The 15,889-nt window shown below is 35.1% G+C and overlaps 1 protein-coding gene across 26 annotated transcripts in view; it reads left to right on the forward strand.

Annotated features, from left to right (window-relative positions):
• The window catches only part of GPHN (gephyrin), a 468,752-nt gene that overhangs the window by 331,480 nt on the left and 121,383 nt on the right, over positions 1 to 15,889 (forward strand). For 10 of the 26 annotated variants that reach the window (XM_068253294.1, XM_068253293.1, XM_068253298.1 and 7 more), the window contains 2 exons: positions 602 to 673; positions 5,904 to 5,945. The exons of 6 other annotated variants lie outside the window; for them this stretch is intronic. In XM_068253294.1, the coding sequence (XP_068109395.1) occupies positions 602 to 673; positions 5,904 to 5,945 (114 nt within the window). The remainder of the gene's footprint in view (positions 1 to 601; positions 674 to 5,903; positions 5,946 to 15,889) is intronic. 10 more of the 26 variants (XM_068253299.1, XM_068253301.1, XM_068253304.1 and 7 more) reach the window with 1 other exon arrangement.

Raw genomic sequence — 15,889 nt, forward strand, 5'->3', positions numbered from 1 at the left:
AATTTGATCCATTTTCAAGCTCCACAAGTATGCATGACATTAGGGTAGAATTGCTTCAATATGGAATAATTTGCATTTCATTTACTATTGCAAATAAACAATTGTATGTTTTTGTTTCTTTTTTTTAATTTTGAAGAGCTCTCTTTTTCTCTTCTTCATTGATCCATTTTGGCAGTAAATATCAAATTAAAGTGAAGTGTATGATAGACCAATTGCAGTTGAAAAGATTAGGTATGACAAAGAGACACGGCTACAACAATTGTCTCCTGGGACACTTAAAATGTGTATCTTGCTAACTTTTATTAGTGTTCTAGTTGTCATTTTAACACTTGAAATTGGTTGGTATTTTTTTTATGGAAGAATTTGACATTTAGTGCTAAAATATAAAATCCTGCATCCCTTTTTTCTTATTTTTCTTTTGCCTTTCTTTTCCTTTTTTGCCTTTGTGCATGATACTTGTCTGGTAAAAAGTTCTAATCTATTTCAGTTGTTTGCTAAATGGTTACAAAAACTGTTTTAATTTGAAACAAAAGTTTTTACTCATTCTTTTTTTTAAGAAACAGGATGCTTTTTCAATTGATTTTCTGATGTCCACATATAGCTTCACCGCAAACTGGAGAATCTCAGAGATCACCTTCAAGGCAATGACAAGGGATACTCACTCCGAGTAAATGTACGATTTAACTCGGCAATATTTTTTTCATACATTTGTACATTTTGTGTAATGTTTGCTGGCCAATAGCACCACAGTCCAAATTTTCACCACTTTTCTTTAGCCTTTGTTTCTTCATTTAAGTTTTACATATTTATAATTTAGCAGGGGTTTCATTTAAATTTGCAGAGACCTTATCAAAAGGTAACTTTTAGCTTGTCTATTTTCTAAGCAAATAAAATAATTTCCTACATAAATATTAATATTTTAATATATTTCCCATCTAACTCTCTAACATAGGACCAAACTGATAGGTAATTAAAGATTTGTTGGTAACGCAATTTGTCATTATTTTTGTAAGACAAATCATGTTGTTTAACTGCCTAGGCTCTAATAAATAAAATGTCCGTTTGGTTTTTGCATAATTTTTTTTTATTAACTGATCACTTTTCAAAATGTGAAAGAAAACATACTGTCCCATTTTTTGCAACCAGGGTGCCCATTGAATTTTCAAGATATTTTTTTATTCGAATTATTGTTTACTATTACATATTAATTTTAGGCTTTATATAACTATACCGTTTAGTGTGTTTTTAAAACATTTGTAAGCACTGTGCTTTGTCAGTGTTATATGTTCTTACAGTGTTATTTTTTGTACTTCTTTTGTCATGTCTATTTTGTGCAGGAGGTAGGGGAGCATTTGCCATGATAAACTGGTAAACCCGAGTGTGAAAATTAAACTTGAGGGCCTGTTTTCACTACACGCAGATTGGATGCAGAACAATTGACTCCAATGAATGCCTATGGGCCTGTTTCCACTAAACACGATTTTTCTGATGCATCCAATCTGCGTGTAGTGAAAACAGGCCCTAAGGGTTTTTTTGTCTATAACAATTTAAAGCATTGTTTCCAAATATATATATATATGCACGCAAATAAAAACTACAGCCATGATACATCTAGAAACATTGCTTGACAAGTAAAATTAATAATTGACATTACATTTTGACTATTTAACTAAATTTAATTTTAGTAATATTGTAGTCAAATATGTAGTGTTAGTATATTAAAAAGTATTTGCATTTTGTTAGCTATGCTCCTAAATATGGTTTTTGCATACTTGCATTAATCATGTATAGTGAAATATTTCCAAAGTATGTACTCATATTTTGCATATGCTGTGTAAATTATTATATCCATTGTAAAATATAGTGGACAAGTATTGTGCTTTAAGACAGGACATTTTGACCTTCTTCAGACTCCACCTCCTGGTTAATATGTGCATCATAAAGTGTTACAATGGTCAAAACTAAAGCATTTATAAGTGAATAGTATTTTTTAAGCAAGAAGTTTTGAATCAGGATTATACAATTTATTGGCTAATTTAAAAGAATGAGCGTAAGCAAGCTTTCGGCTGTACAGCCTTCGTTGGCTTAAATCCACTTGCCTAAAAACTGATGGAATAGACAGCTATATACATGCAACATCAACAGGGGATATATAGATTTTTTCAAGCATAAATACATTTCATTAAGATGCCTTAAGTGAAACAGGACATCTAAATGGGGTGAGAGGTTGTTAGCTGAGATAAGACTCCTTGTTTACACAATACTCACAGAATTGGGACTCAGACTGTCACAGAGGCATCGTAAATTCCGAGTTCACAAGTTTAGCTTTAAGCAGAGAGCATGCAATGTAGACTGAGAAAGAGTTATGTATGCTTGAAAAAAAATCTATGCATCCCCTTTTGATGTTGCATGTATAGAGCTGTCTATTCCATCAGTTTGTAAGCAAACAGGATTTAAGCCCGATGAAGGCTATACCGCCGAAAGCTTGCTTACTCTTATTTTTTTAAGTTAGCCAATAAATGGTATCATCCTGATTCAAAACTTCTTACTTTTATTGATGGCTAACACGGTACAATACCCTATTGCTGCTATAACGTTAAATTTGTTGATGCTCTGACAAACTGATCACTACTGAAAAATCAGAAATTTGACAGTTTTCCGTTTTCTCTGCTATTGTTGCAGAGTTTTTAGAGCTCCCTATGTAGCCAAGGGCTGATGGTAATTATTTAGCATGGCTACACCCAAAGCACAGTTTGCATTGTGTTGCAGTGTTAAACCAGATATGTAAGGATAATGGCACTTTTTTAATAGTGCATTGCAGAATTTTAATTGCCCCTCAGTGTCTGTAGATTGTGGAAAATATGTTTATCACTCGCTGATGGCAACCTAAATACAGATATATAATTAAAATACTTATAGCAGTATAAGTGATGCTTATTTCTGAAAATTTCTTCATGAGATTATCTAATATAAATCTGTAATTTCTACAATGTTTTTGTGTGATTGGGAATGGTAAAACAGAATACAGATGTATCCTGAGCTTACTTTTCTTAGCAGTACTTAAAAATGTTCCTGAATGCTGCTAAAAAGGTCTAAGAAAATCTTTGAGCAGCCCATTTACTTACAGAGTATGTGTTGGTTGTGTACATTAATTATTTTGTGTCTAGTATCTGGTACCCAGTAACTGACTTTGACTGGTTATTTGTCTTTGCAGTTAATGACTGTAATTGAATGCATCCAATTGCTCGTTCTGTGTGCAGAGCAAAATATGTTTTATTAAATTGTAAATCAATATTTTGTTAACCAGAATCAGGAAAATAATGCCACATTGCGCTTTGCTTGTTTCACAAAAGAAAATGAATTGCATACACGCAAAACATACCTTCTTTATCTGTATGCACCTTTTCACGTGAAGCATACTTAAGTGATGTAGACTAAGACTGGGTAAGGTATATATTTATATTTTAATAATTAGATGGACAAATGAACATGTTAAGACTTGATTTACTGAAGAAGTATTAACGCCGAACTTGTGATGAACAGAGAAGTTAAATTATGATCACTTCAAACATCCAATTAGATGCCTGGGAAATAATAATAATAAAAAAGAATAGACCTGTGCATAACTTGATGTTTGAAGTGAAAACCTGTGGAGACTCCACTGCACATCTCCTTTGAGGAATATGAAAACAAGTTTTATTTGTAGACTTTCTTAACCACCTTGGCGGTATTGACGAGCTCAGCTCCTCCATCACTGCCGCGGTGGATTTCTCAGCCCCTGGAGGGTCTTTTTTCACCAAATTTTCAGAGGGGGTGTAGCTAGCGCTTGGCTAGCTACATCACCCCTCCGATCGCTGCCAGCCTGCTCTGGTCCCCCCGATCGCTGGTGTTTTATGCTTACCCCCCGGAGCCCGCGCCGGCGCAGCCTCTCCATAGCCTCCAGGGGTCGCCACGGCGATGATCGGAACTGCGCATGACGTCAGACATCATGCCCGATCATCGCCATAGCAAAGCCTGAAGCTATGGCGGAAGTCTCGGCCATCACGGGATCGCAGCCAAGTAAATATCGCCGGCGATGATTGGAGGGGGGGACAGTGCCAGGGGACTTGGGGGAAAGTGTAGCTAGCCTAGTGCTAGCTACACCAACCTAAACACATTTTTTTTTTAAAAGGCGGCCGCAAAACCGCAATTGATTGAATGCAATGAAAAAAAAAAACATTTAACTTTACAAAATCACAGATGGCTGTTGAAAATGGCCAGAGCCCTTGTTGTTTTTTTTTATAAATTATTAAACTGTGGACAGAAAAAAAAAACCCAAGTCGTTCTATCTAGTAATTGAATTGTAATTATGAGAGAACTTCATAAAGTTCCATTGAATTGAAAATGAATTACTTTTGTAATTTACAACTTTCTAAAAAGTTCGTCATTTAAAAGTGAGGAACTTTAAGAAATTAAATTCTCTAACCTCATCAGGTGTGCAAAAGTTACTATGGTTTTAGATGAGCTTGTCCCAAATGTGATTACACTTATGAAACCATTTATAATAATTATAAGGAAGCCATTATACCTTAAGGTTAATTTATAAAACTTGTTCAAATAAATCAGTGGAAAACGTTCCTCCGAAGAATCCTGATTGATTTTTGAAGCAGATTTCTTACTCTATACGCTTGTCAACTTCACCATTTTTGTTCATTTTTTTTCCTTTTGGTATGATAAATTACTGCACCAATTTTACTACTCATTTAAGGTACATTATAAGGAAAAGAGAAAAATCATTATCAAGTCACTTGGTAGATAATTTTATTTAAAGCTTCAATTAGATTTTCTTTAAACCTTTTGTTGCTGATTTTTTAAAAACTGAAATCAGCCTAGAATAAAAGCAATGGATCGGTTTAAAGTAAAGGAAAAAAAAAAAGTAATTTTTCTGTAAGTTTGTGTTGTGATATTCTGTGGTTAGTAGCCTTGTTGACAGTGAAGATATACATAAAAGGTTTGGATGCAATCCTTGACGTTAAAGTCCATTTTTAGGCGCCATCATCTACATCACAAGGACATCTATTTTTTGGGATTTTTAGTCTGTTATATAAACTAGCTTTTACATAAGGATCGAATTATTCAAATATAAAATTTGGTTTTCTTTTTTTAAACCACCACATTTTTTTTATCAATAATGTAATGGTTTCTTTATCTGAAAAATAAAAACTAAAAGAGAAACTTAGTTTAGGTCGTGGTAAAATGGAAAGTTTTTTTTTTTTTAATGATTGTTTCTCAGCATGTATTACGTTTCTCGTGTTTAACATTCCCAGCATGTCAGCACATTTGTTGTATGGAAACTGTCTATTAAATGGTTTCAATTTTTTTTTTATAAAGTTGAAATGTAAAGTTTACATAAATGTAAATTTTATAGTACAATTGCATGAAAATTCAGTTTAGTTTCTCTCCTGCTTTATATTTGACCTAAACACTACTGATAAAATTTGATCTGTTTCTTTGATCCGATCAATTTAAAATTGACCATGGCACATTAAGTACTTCAGCAATTGAAGTAGTAGTGTCAATTAATATTTACATTGCTATGTGAAAAATTGTAGTATTACTTTTTAGGAAATTTAACAAGCCATTCTTGCTTGTTCTATATTTGTAACTGTATTGCATGCATATATTGAACATCATTGACTGTCCTCTTATGTTCTATGTAGTCATGTATGGAAAACTAGAGCCTTTGGCAGTCTCACAATACCCCTCAAACACTTGTGTGTATTAGAAAAATGTCTGTGATGCTAAATGAACCCCCTGCTATTGTTTCAGTTCTGGAATCCATATTTGCAGAATTTCTTCTGATACTTTTCTGTTACACCATTCCTTATTTAACAGTGTTTTCTTTTCCCTCACTGCACAACCAGGCTCGGCTTCCTTCCTGCTCATCCACCTATAGTGTTTCGGAGGTATACTTGCACGTGATCTTTTTTTTTTTTCCTTTTCACATAGTCCATGCACTCACCCTCACCTTCACCATGTATTTTTTTTTTTTTGCCTTAAAATGTGCACAAGTGGGGAAAAATAGCTTAAGATGTATTTGCATGCTCACCTTGCACTTGTGTTTGAGCTTCACTGTGGCTGTGTGTAAATATTGCAATGGAAACCATTATAGTAACAGCACAGAGACGACTGCATAGATAATGTATCTTCAAAAAAAATAAAAAGACTAATGAAAAATGAAAAGTAAATAAAATAAAAAGACAAACAAATATCTACTTTGATTTTACAAAGTGTAATTTTCATGTTGGGTTCAGTCGTGGCTTTATTTGCCGGGGCTAATTAAATATTACACATGGAAAACATAAATAAATGAACTAATGTTGTTTATTTCAGTTCACCCACCAGATATGACATTTATTACATCATATCTATTGAAATAGAAGAGCTAAAAATGTGTACCCTGGTAGGAAAACAGAAAGTGATGTCATTGTGGGATAATTTCAAGCACTGCTTTTTTTCTGAGACACTAAAATATTTAATAGGTAGATGTTCTATTGTATATCCGTGTCTAAGTCTGAGCACAAGCACTTGGTGTAACTTTGGAAGGTTTGGTGGCTTTTCATTATAATTGTGTACATGCAAAGAAATCATGATTTTAGATGTTAAAGCAAATACGCTGTAAGTCATTGTTGGACATAAATTGTAAACTCATTGACCACATCATTCAGTGTTGTTTGGTGACTTAGTGCTGCGTTCACTGCTATATGGTAGTGTTTGTGCCACGTACAAATCTCTTTGTGTGTGTTGTGTACAATGAAGAATATTTAACCACTTTAGTCCCAGCTTGATTTTTGAAACCAAGCAGAACTAGCCAGTCTAGGCTTCAGTTCAGTTTAAAGCAATGGTTGTTCCGTACAGGTTACACTGCACATTATCAATATTTAAATGCTACAGTCACTAGTATGGCCCTCAATCACATGTCTTGGCTATGGATGAATGTACAAACCATAGGTATTGTGAGGTGCGAGCTTTCTGCTAAGAAGCTGCTCTTTGTTGAAAAGAAAAATGTTTTTTTTTATTAAAGTGAAGATCGTAAAATTGCATATTGTAATCAATAGAATATATTTATTGTAAATATTTGCTGGTCAAAGTCAACCAAAGAAAGCATGTTTTTTGATTGATTTACTATGCCATAAAAAATACTATTCTATAGAGAAAATGTAAATGTAGCCTATGAATTATTTGCAATGCACTGCATTGTACATTGGTTCTTAAGCATTTTAAACACCCTGGGACTGAAGTTGTTAAGTTGTGGTTTGTGACAATTATGTGTATAGAAACATTATTTATCTGCCCACTATAACTAAACAAGACAATCTAATGATGCGTTAGTTAACCTTCTGTATTTTAGTAGTGAGAAAAGATCCAAGCTATACACATACACAAAATACATGGAAATGCTGTTCATATATAGCAATCATAGTTATGTAGAGCTGTTGATCTGAAACCAAGTTTTTGTTTTCCACTTTTGAAAATCTGATGCCATATTTATAAGATGTGGTAAGGTTTTGCTACCTGGTGATCAGTGCTTATTATTGCCTGAAATCAGAATCAGAAGCTCCATTTATGTAAATAGTGTAACTGATCACCAGTTGTGTCCATATGTTCTCACCAGAAAACTTTGTTCTTTGTTTGTGTTCTTGACTTTCTTTGTGTGTTCTTGTACAGTAATTTTTTTTTTTTGTGTGGCGATCAGGGGCAAAGTTGCTAACAGAGTGTTTGAAACAAATGCCACACTGGCATTTTCCACAGTGATAGTGGCCATTGGTCATTCAATGTAGTAGTGAACATTTTTACTGACACTATAAACGTGAGGAATTCCAAGTGACATTCAATAACAGCAAGGTGTTAAAAATGTTAATTAAGCTGATTTTCAGTTGTTCTGGTAATCTGAAACATATTGTTATTTTAAGAAAATAACTAAACTTTTTATAACGAACAGCAGTTTGTTCTTTTATGAATTAGCCCTTTATTCTTCTTGGGGTGATTTGAGCTCAGAGCTGCAAGAAAAGTGGGCTCACTACTTAGTCAGTGCACTTTCAAGCGCTTAGTAGTTTAATATAGAAACCACAATGGGCTTGATTTACAAAGACTACGGAAAACTGAAAAACATTGGATAGAATAAATTATCTAATAAACTTACTCTGGATTTTTTTTAAACAATGGCCTTAATTCACTAAGATCATGCTGGAGATAATAAGGCAAGAGAAAACGTACCTCCACACAATGTGAGAGTTATCTTATCTCTCCATTCCTTAAGTTACCTCCTCTGTAGTTAATTTACCTCATCTGTAGTTAAGTTACCTCCTCTGTAGTTAAAGGAATACTATCGATTCACATATTTTTTTCAATTGACACAGGAATTGTTTGGGAAGTGCTGCTAAGGGCTCTTTCACACTAGAGGCTGCGGTAGAAAAGGCTGAAAGTCAGCCTTTTGCTTAACACCAATACATAGCGTTTTCAAAGCGTTTTCAAAGCGTTTTACAGCTCATATGAAAACGTCCTTTTTTTTTTCTATAAAAATAAGTGCACAAGTCAGTTGTAAAACGCTTTGAAAACGCTTTGACAACGCTGAAGTTGGCGTTTTGCATTGACTATCATTGAAATGCCAACAGCCAACTTCGGCTGTAAACAGCCCTGAAAAAGCTCCTGGGAGCGTTGAAACGCAACGCTCCAAAACGCCGAGTTAGATGTGAAAGGGAAAATGAAAGTCTATGGACTTTCATTTTACCTTAGAAAACGCCAACTTCGGCTGTGGCGTTAAAACGCAGGTAAAGTCCTTTGGTGTGAAAGGGCCCTAAGTACTGGTGTGTACATTTTAGTAGCAACTTCTTTGTTTACTGTTAGCAAAATACATTCAAAGTTTACTGACGCCAAAACTGACGGCTGACTGAGCCATGAGGAGAGGGGAAATTCCCCTCACACTTGATCAGTTAACTCTATGTGTAACTCTGTGTGTGACAGAGAGAGACAGGACACAGGAGCTGCAGCTGTTGGGAGCTCTGTTTCTGACTGAAGTGTCTGAAGAGAGCAGTTGAAATGTAACTAATTGTCACAGTTTTTTCATATTGTTTTTGCTATCAGAGTTTGAAATGTTTGATATTTGCTTTCTGTAGTATGATATGCAACTCTGGCTGTGCATTGAAGCAGACACCCCTTCTGCAATTGATTTGTCCCAATATAGCTAAATCCTACCCTCAATAAATTACAGCTTTTGCCTCTGATATTTAACATGAAAAGTAGGAAAATGTTTACACAGCTACTTAGACATTATTTGTACATTGTCATTTTATAACACTTGGGTATCGATAGTATTCCTTTAAGTTACCTCCTCTATAGTTATTTTCACATGCAGTTAATTAACAACCTGTCTTTAACTCCAGTTTAATAACTGGAGTTATTATAAGGATTGAAGAATTAACTTAAAGATAGAAGAGTTAACTTTAGGTTTGCCTGAGGTAAAATGTTTCCTGAATACTACATGCCTTGTCACCATGGTGATAACTATAGAAACGTTATTAAAGACAGGAGATAAGCTTAGTGAATTGAGGCCAATGTCTGTTGTTATGTGGCAAAAGTTTGCAACTCTACTCTGGATCATATCTGATCAGAATCAGGTCAGGTGACTAAAAAGTTTGTGAACAAACAGATGTGCAGCCAGTCTGGTACAATAAGACCTTTTTTTGTGTAATGAATCAATGTTGGTTAGGATTTACTAAAGATAACTTATTGCTGTGGGTTTTTGTGCACAACTGCACAGCAACTGATATGCTAACTTTCCAGCTACCTCTGCTACATTCCTACATCATGCAAGTGAGTGTAGCAACATTTCCACCTATTAGCAGAAATTGAGTCCAGGTTTGCTGGATTATGTATGTTCTCCAGTGCTCTCTACTGTCCTCCATCTTTGGTAAATCAATCCCCTATGTCTCTAATTTAAAAGCAGATGAGCATTTTTTTATGCCAGTAAACAATTTAAAAATTGAGCTGCGTAGTTAAGTTGGTCTTGATGAACGTTTTTTTCCTTCTACCTATAATTATAGGACATTTACTGCCTAGAATTACTAGGCTAAACCAGAACAGTATGATTGGAAATTGAATAACATTTTCACTTTGAGCTCATATGCCCATACCTGGATTGACCACAATTGTTGTATTTAAGGTTTTTGTTTGTTTGCTGTTTTTAATAGTAAATACATTCTTAAGTTAAAAGAAGGTTATTTTGTTATGGTTCAGTGCAATTTTGCCTTTTTTAAACTTCTCTTAAGCACTAATGATGTTAGTTAAAGAAGTGGTGACATAATAACAACAAATTGTATCTGAAATCCTAAAATAGATTTGAAAAAAATGTATATTTTTTATCTTTTATTTCTGATAGTTGTTGGTATGTTGCTAGATCCTTACAATAACCACAAATGGATTACGTATGTTTTTGCTTAATACTTAAGTATTGCCAAATAAAGCACAAAGTCAAGGATAAGTCTTTTTTTTATGAAATTGTATATTATATTTCTATAGATAAACTACAGCGAATTTAGATTTTTTTTCCACCTCCCCTTTGGGTAGTAAATTTTGAAAATTAAGTATGAAAATGTTTAAATGTAACAAATGATACATTGTATTTGTTTATTTTGACATGTCACTTGCTGGTTTGTCTGGCAAGCTTTGTAAATGGCAAACCTTTCTAATTTTCTAGGAGTATGTAGATGTAATATAAGCGCAGTGTATTGATATAATCAATTAGCAGCCAGAGGTTTTCCAATTCACCATGGAACAGTAGGTCAAAGATAAACAATAATACTCAGCACTCTCTATTGCACACTGTGAAGCTTGCAAACACTTCTCAATATGACCGTCGCCCCCCAAAAAATATATGCAGGAGTCAGTGCTAAGTTCAAACACATGGTGTACACTTTATTGGAACAACTCAAAATCATTAGAATAAAACAGAAACTCACATCATGGGTCTATTCACATTGGACCCTTTTGCTTTAAAACGCATCAATAAACTATTGCACAGGATCCTCTAATAGCGGCGGAAGGCCGAAACCTGGTCAGGAAGGAGAACGGGCATTCTCTGAACTACAGTCTGGTGACTTTCTCAGCACTTGGCACTTTACTGGTTATTGTGCAATAGTGTATTGATGTGTTTTAAAGCAAAAGGGTTAAGTAGTAAAGTAGTAAATTAATTAATTTTGTTGATGAAAAATAATCATTGATTTGCTGTCTGGAATACATTACAAAGGATTTTATTGGCCTTTTCTGGTATTTGATTTATAGAAATTGTGATTAAGATTGAAGACATTTCTCTGGTGAGGACAGCTGCAGGTGTTAGATATTGTCACCGTGTAACCTTAAAGGGGAACTGAAGTAAGAAGTATACGGAGGCTGCCATATTTATTTCCTTTTAATCAATACCAGTTGCCTGTCAGCCCTGTTGATTCTCTGTCTCTAATACTATTAGCCATAGCCCCTGAACAAGCATGCAGCAGATCAGGTGTTTCAGACTTTAAAGTCAGATCTGACAAGACTAGCTGCATGCTTGTTTCTGGTGTTATTCAGATACTACTGCAGAGAAATAGACCAGCAGGGCTGCCAGGCAACTGGTATTGATTAAAAGGAAATAAATATGGCAGCCTCCGTATACCTCTTACTTCAGTTCCCCTTTAATAAAATTATTTTTATGTGTAAATTCTAAATTGCTTGTTTATATTTGTTCTTTGCCGTTGAAAACGTTTATATTTGTGAAACTCACAAATACACTGCTTCTACTTATCGGACTGGAATTTTCTATTAATAAGATCATTGTTAATCGTACTTTTATGTTGTTTTGTATATACTGCTAAAATGTGTTTTACTTTATTACAATGAGCAACATTTATAAATTATTTTTACTGAAATCGCTCAACAGAGTGCCCTTCCTGGACTGCAGAATCAGAACAGTGCTTATGCTTGAAGACCAGGTTGACCAGTACTTATCCATCATACCATCAGTTGAAGATCTTCTCAACCCCCTCACTGCCTTTATTTGACAACTAATATGTTGAAATATAGGAACAGAAGTCCCCACTCACCCACCAAAAAATGAATCTGACTGAGGGACAACTGCATGTGAGGGAAAAGGGCATTAGATGTTTAACTCCTATTTCTCACAATTTTCTGTGCTTACCTTCTACCACATCTTTCATGTTGCCCACTGTGCTTTCGTCATACTTTCTCCAAGTTTTCTCCTAGGATATCATTTGCATTGTCTGTTTAATAACGTTTCAGCACTCTGCAATTGAAAAAATACCAAAAAGTAGGTGAAAAAGTACTACTAAAATTATTTTCTTGCTTGCTGGTGGCTTAAAAGGAAATGTATTGATAAGATTTGAAAATATCACCTAGTAGAAAACTTAAGAGAAAAAGTGCAATAGATCGGGCCCACTGCATTTGTTATCTGTCAACCATTGCTCTCTCTTGCTGCCTCATGTATTTATCTTGATTCTTTTCTGACACCTCTCACTGTCGCCACTCTACACCTAAAGGGAGCCATACACTGTACAATTTTTTTTGCCCAATAAGACATTTGATTTGGCAAAAATGTCTCATGGATCGTACATTGAAGTGCATTTAAATATCTACCGTCGTGATCAAAACACTAAACTGCAGTGTTGGTTTTGAGTCAGTCAATCAGAATGTGGATCATAACATCGATCGTCATTACGATTGAAAGCAGAATTGTATAGTGTTTGGCCAGCTTAACACTGATCTCTGTAAACATCTCCCCTCCCACTGTGGGTTTACCACTTTGTGTGTGTATCTCTCTCTCTCTCTCTCTCCCTGACATATTAGGAGAGTGTTGGTGCTTAAATTTGGCATAGCCAATTTGAAACACCTAAATACTCCCGCCTGTCGCTGTTCAGGACTGAATGAGCAGACACAGTCAGGAAAAGTTCATTGCCCTGCATGTCATGTGTTCCATGTGATTCCGATACTTCCTCTTTCTGATTTGGAAGGAGGAAGATCAGAGTCACGTGAAACACATTGTGATACACAGGGTGATGAACTTCTCCTGGCCATGTCTGCTCATTCATTGATGAACAGCAGTAGACAATGTCTTCAGGTGTTTCAAATTGGCTAGGGTGAAATCAAACACAAACAATAATCTCTCATAACAAACTGTCCATTACTATGTTACTGCCACCCGAAACAGCTAATTTTGGCACGATCAGCAATATGGAAAAAAAGGGCGCCACCATAGGATTCATTGATAAAAGCCGCATATAGCGGCAGTGCAGGGAAATTTTGGAGCTCGGACGTTATTGGCGGCAATGATGGACGTCAGATCCTTTTATTAGCGGTAATCAAGTGAGAATTGGGCGGCTGAGGTTGTGTCAACAATTAACCGCTAAAAAGTGACATTTGGGCGCCCAAGGCTACAGATAAAATAGTGGGCATCAGGGCTACCATGCAGCTATAAATAGTAGGTGTGAAGCTATTTTGTGAATAGCCTCTGACGCCCCAAATGTAATTTTTTTTTTTTTGGTGGTGGGGCTTTTTGTGATTTTGCGGCATGGTGGTGATTAAGGGTGTGGTGCCATAGTGTAAAAGGGGTTAAGGGTTGGGCACTACCAGGAGATTTAAGGGTCAGGAACCACCGGGGGGGGGTGATTTAGTGGTAATCCCTTGTACCCTTTTCTCCTGGCACCTTTTTTACATGGACGCCTGCCACCTTTTCCTCTGCTGCACGTCTTCCACTTTCCTTTCCTTCCATCTCTGCCTTTTTACTCTCTTCTTTTTATACACTTTTTATCTCATTTCTCTGCCTCCCTACTACTTTCCCTTTCTTCTTTTCTTGATGTTGACTGTCACCCACTTTTTCCCTCTGTTCATTTCTATCCTGTCTATATTATTCTTTCTATCCTATGATTTTCTCCCTACCTTTATTCTGACTTGCCTTTTCTCTCAGTTTTTAACTCCTTTCTCCATTAAAACCTTAATTTTTTACATTTTAGGTTTGTTTTATATTCTATGTTAGGTAATTCTTAAGGTGGTGTCTCTTTGACTATATAAAAAGGATGGATAGGCACTGGTCGACCTTTTCTTCAAATGAGAACACTGCTTGATTTTATATTCTCAGTATCTAGTTGGGTCACTGTATTTATACAATTAAATTGGTTATTGGATATGTTCCATTTTGGTGTAATTATGTCCTGGAATTTAAAAACTTTATTTTTAGTATTGCTATTAACACAATTTGTAATTATTTAAAATATTTTAAGGTGGCATAATTTTTATTTGACCACTTAAAATAGTACTTGTAGCATTTTTATTTTGTTGACTGCATCACTTAATTTGTCTACAAAAATAATTAGTTATTTTGCCCTCTCTCTAGTCATATACTGTCTTACACGAGTGTGTAGAAATTGATTGTCAATTGGGAGCAAACAAGGGTATTTGACCACCTTAACTTGTCCTCTGTATCTTGTGTATAGTAATTTTAAAAATTATTTTTTATTAGGTATTGTTAAATTTGATTGCTATTTTTTTTACTCGCCGCTGGGAGACCGATGGCGAAGCTCTGCTCCGTCATTCATGCAGAGATGCGCGCACATCAACGTGCGCGATCTCCTGCAATACCCGCCCGAAGGACCTTAGGCGGTCCTGGGGCTGCCGCCGCGGCCACACCAATTATGCTGCTGTTTATTTTTTAGAGGTCAGATAAAGTTCTGAGTTTAGGTCCGCTTTAAGAGGAAATAACATTGCAGTCTCCATATCATCTCATTTCACATTTTCTTTAGGATCTTTAATTGTGGGTTGTTGGTGACAGCCAGTGGTAAGCACCTCTGCTTTTCATTTGATTGTTTAACAGTAGTTTTTTTTAAAGATACTGTTTTCTTCTTGTTTTTGAAAGCTGTTATATCACTGAGGTAGTCAATAAATTGCATCATCCTCACTCCAAAGTTTTTGCAAATAACTTTGGTTTAGGTCTATATATATTTTTTTTTAATTTGAGGGATTAAAAAGGGAACCTCACTCATACTTGTGAGAACCACAAGAAATAAGTAAATATAAGAGTATTTTGTTGAGTCAATATCTGTTTAACAAAAGCAAAAATAAATTTAAAATAAACCTCCACATACTATGTATACAAAAAAAAATCCAGCTGAGCAAATATAAATTTAAATCCCCATCCTAACTCAAAACTTTGTAGTTCTGAAATGTAATCTCTAGTATAAATTGACACAAGGAACAAGTATAGTCTTATGCAACTAAAAACACTTTAACAGGAATAAAGTGTTTTTTTTAAGCTGTATACTATATTAAATCATGTGTGGCTGACCCCTCGATAGAGAGGGATTAATTCTAGCCAGAAGGTGAGCTGGAAAGACTATATACCGTAATATCTGCTATTGTTTCTTTATACTTCTGGGTATAACTCTTGCTCCTCTTACACATGAAATGATAAAAGGTACATCTGGATCTGTCCCATTTCATTTTATAGTACCGTGTATCAAATCATGTTGCCTCTTAGTGATGTCATTGGCGTCCTAATCAATATCCTACCTCTTACAGTTTTATGTAGAACATTTTAAATCTAACCAGCTGTACCCAATCTGTTGCACCTAATCCTAACAGTCTATCCTTTATTTGTTTTTTTTTATTTCTTTGATCACTTATGGTGACCAAGCCATTTCAGCAGGTTGGGTTAAATTACAATTTGGTAGATAATGAAAAAAAAATACTAAACCCTAAAACTGTAGGAACTTGAATGTATCATAATATATTGCTGTAATGACATTTTGCAGTACAGCTGCAGAGACCAAGAAAAAAATTGCAAAACTGATTCAAGGGATTCCAATACATA

Source organism: Hyperolius riggenbachi, chromosome 9, assembly GCF_040937935.1.
Source record: "Hyperolius riggenbachi isolate aHypRig1 chromosome 9, aHypRig1.pri, whole genome shotgun sequence".
Classification (NCBI taxonomy): Eukaryota; Metazoa; Chordata; class Amphibia; order Anura; family Hyperoliidae; genus Hyperolius; species Hyperolius riggenbachi.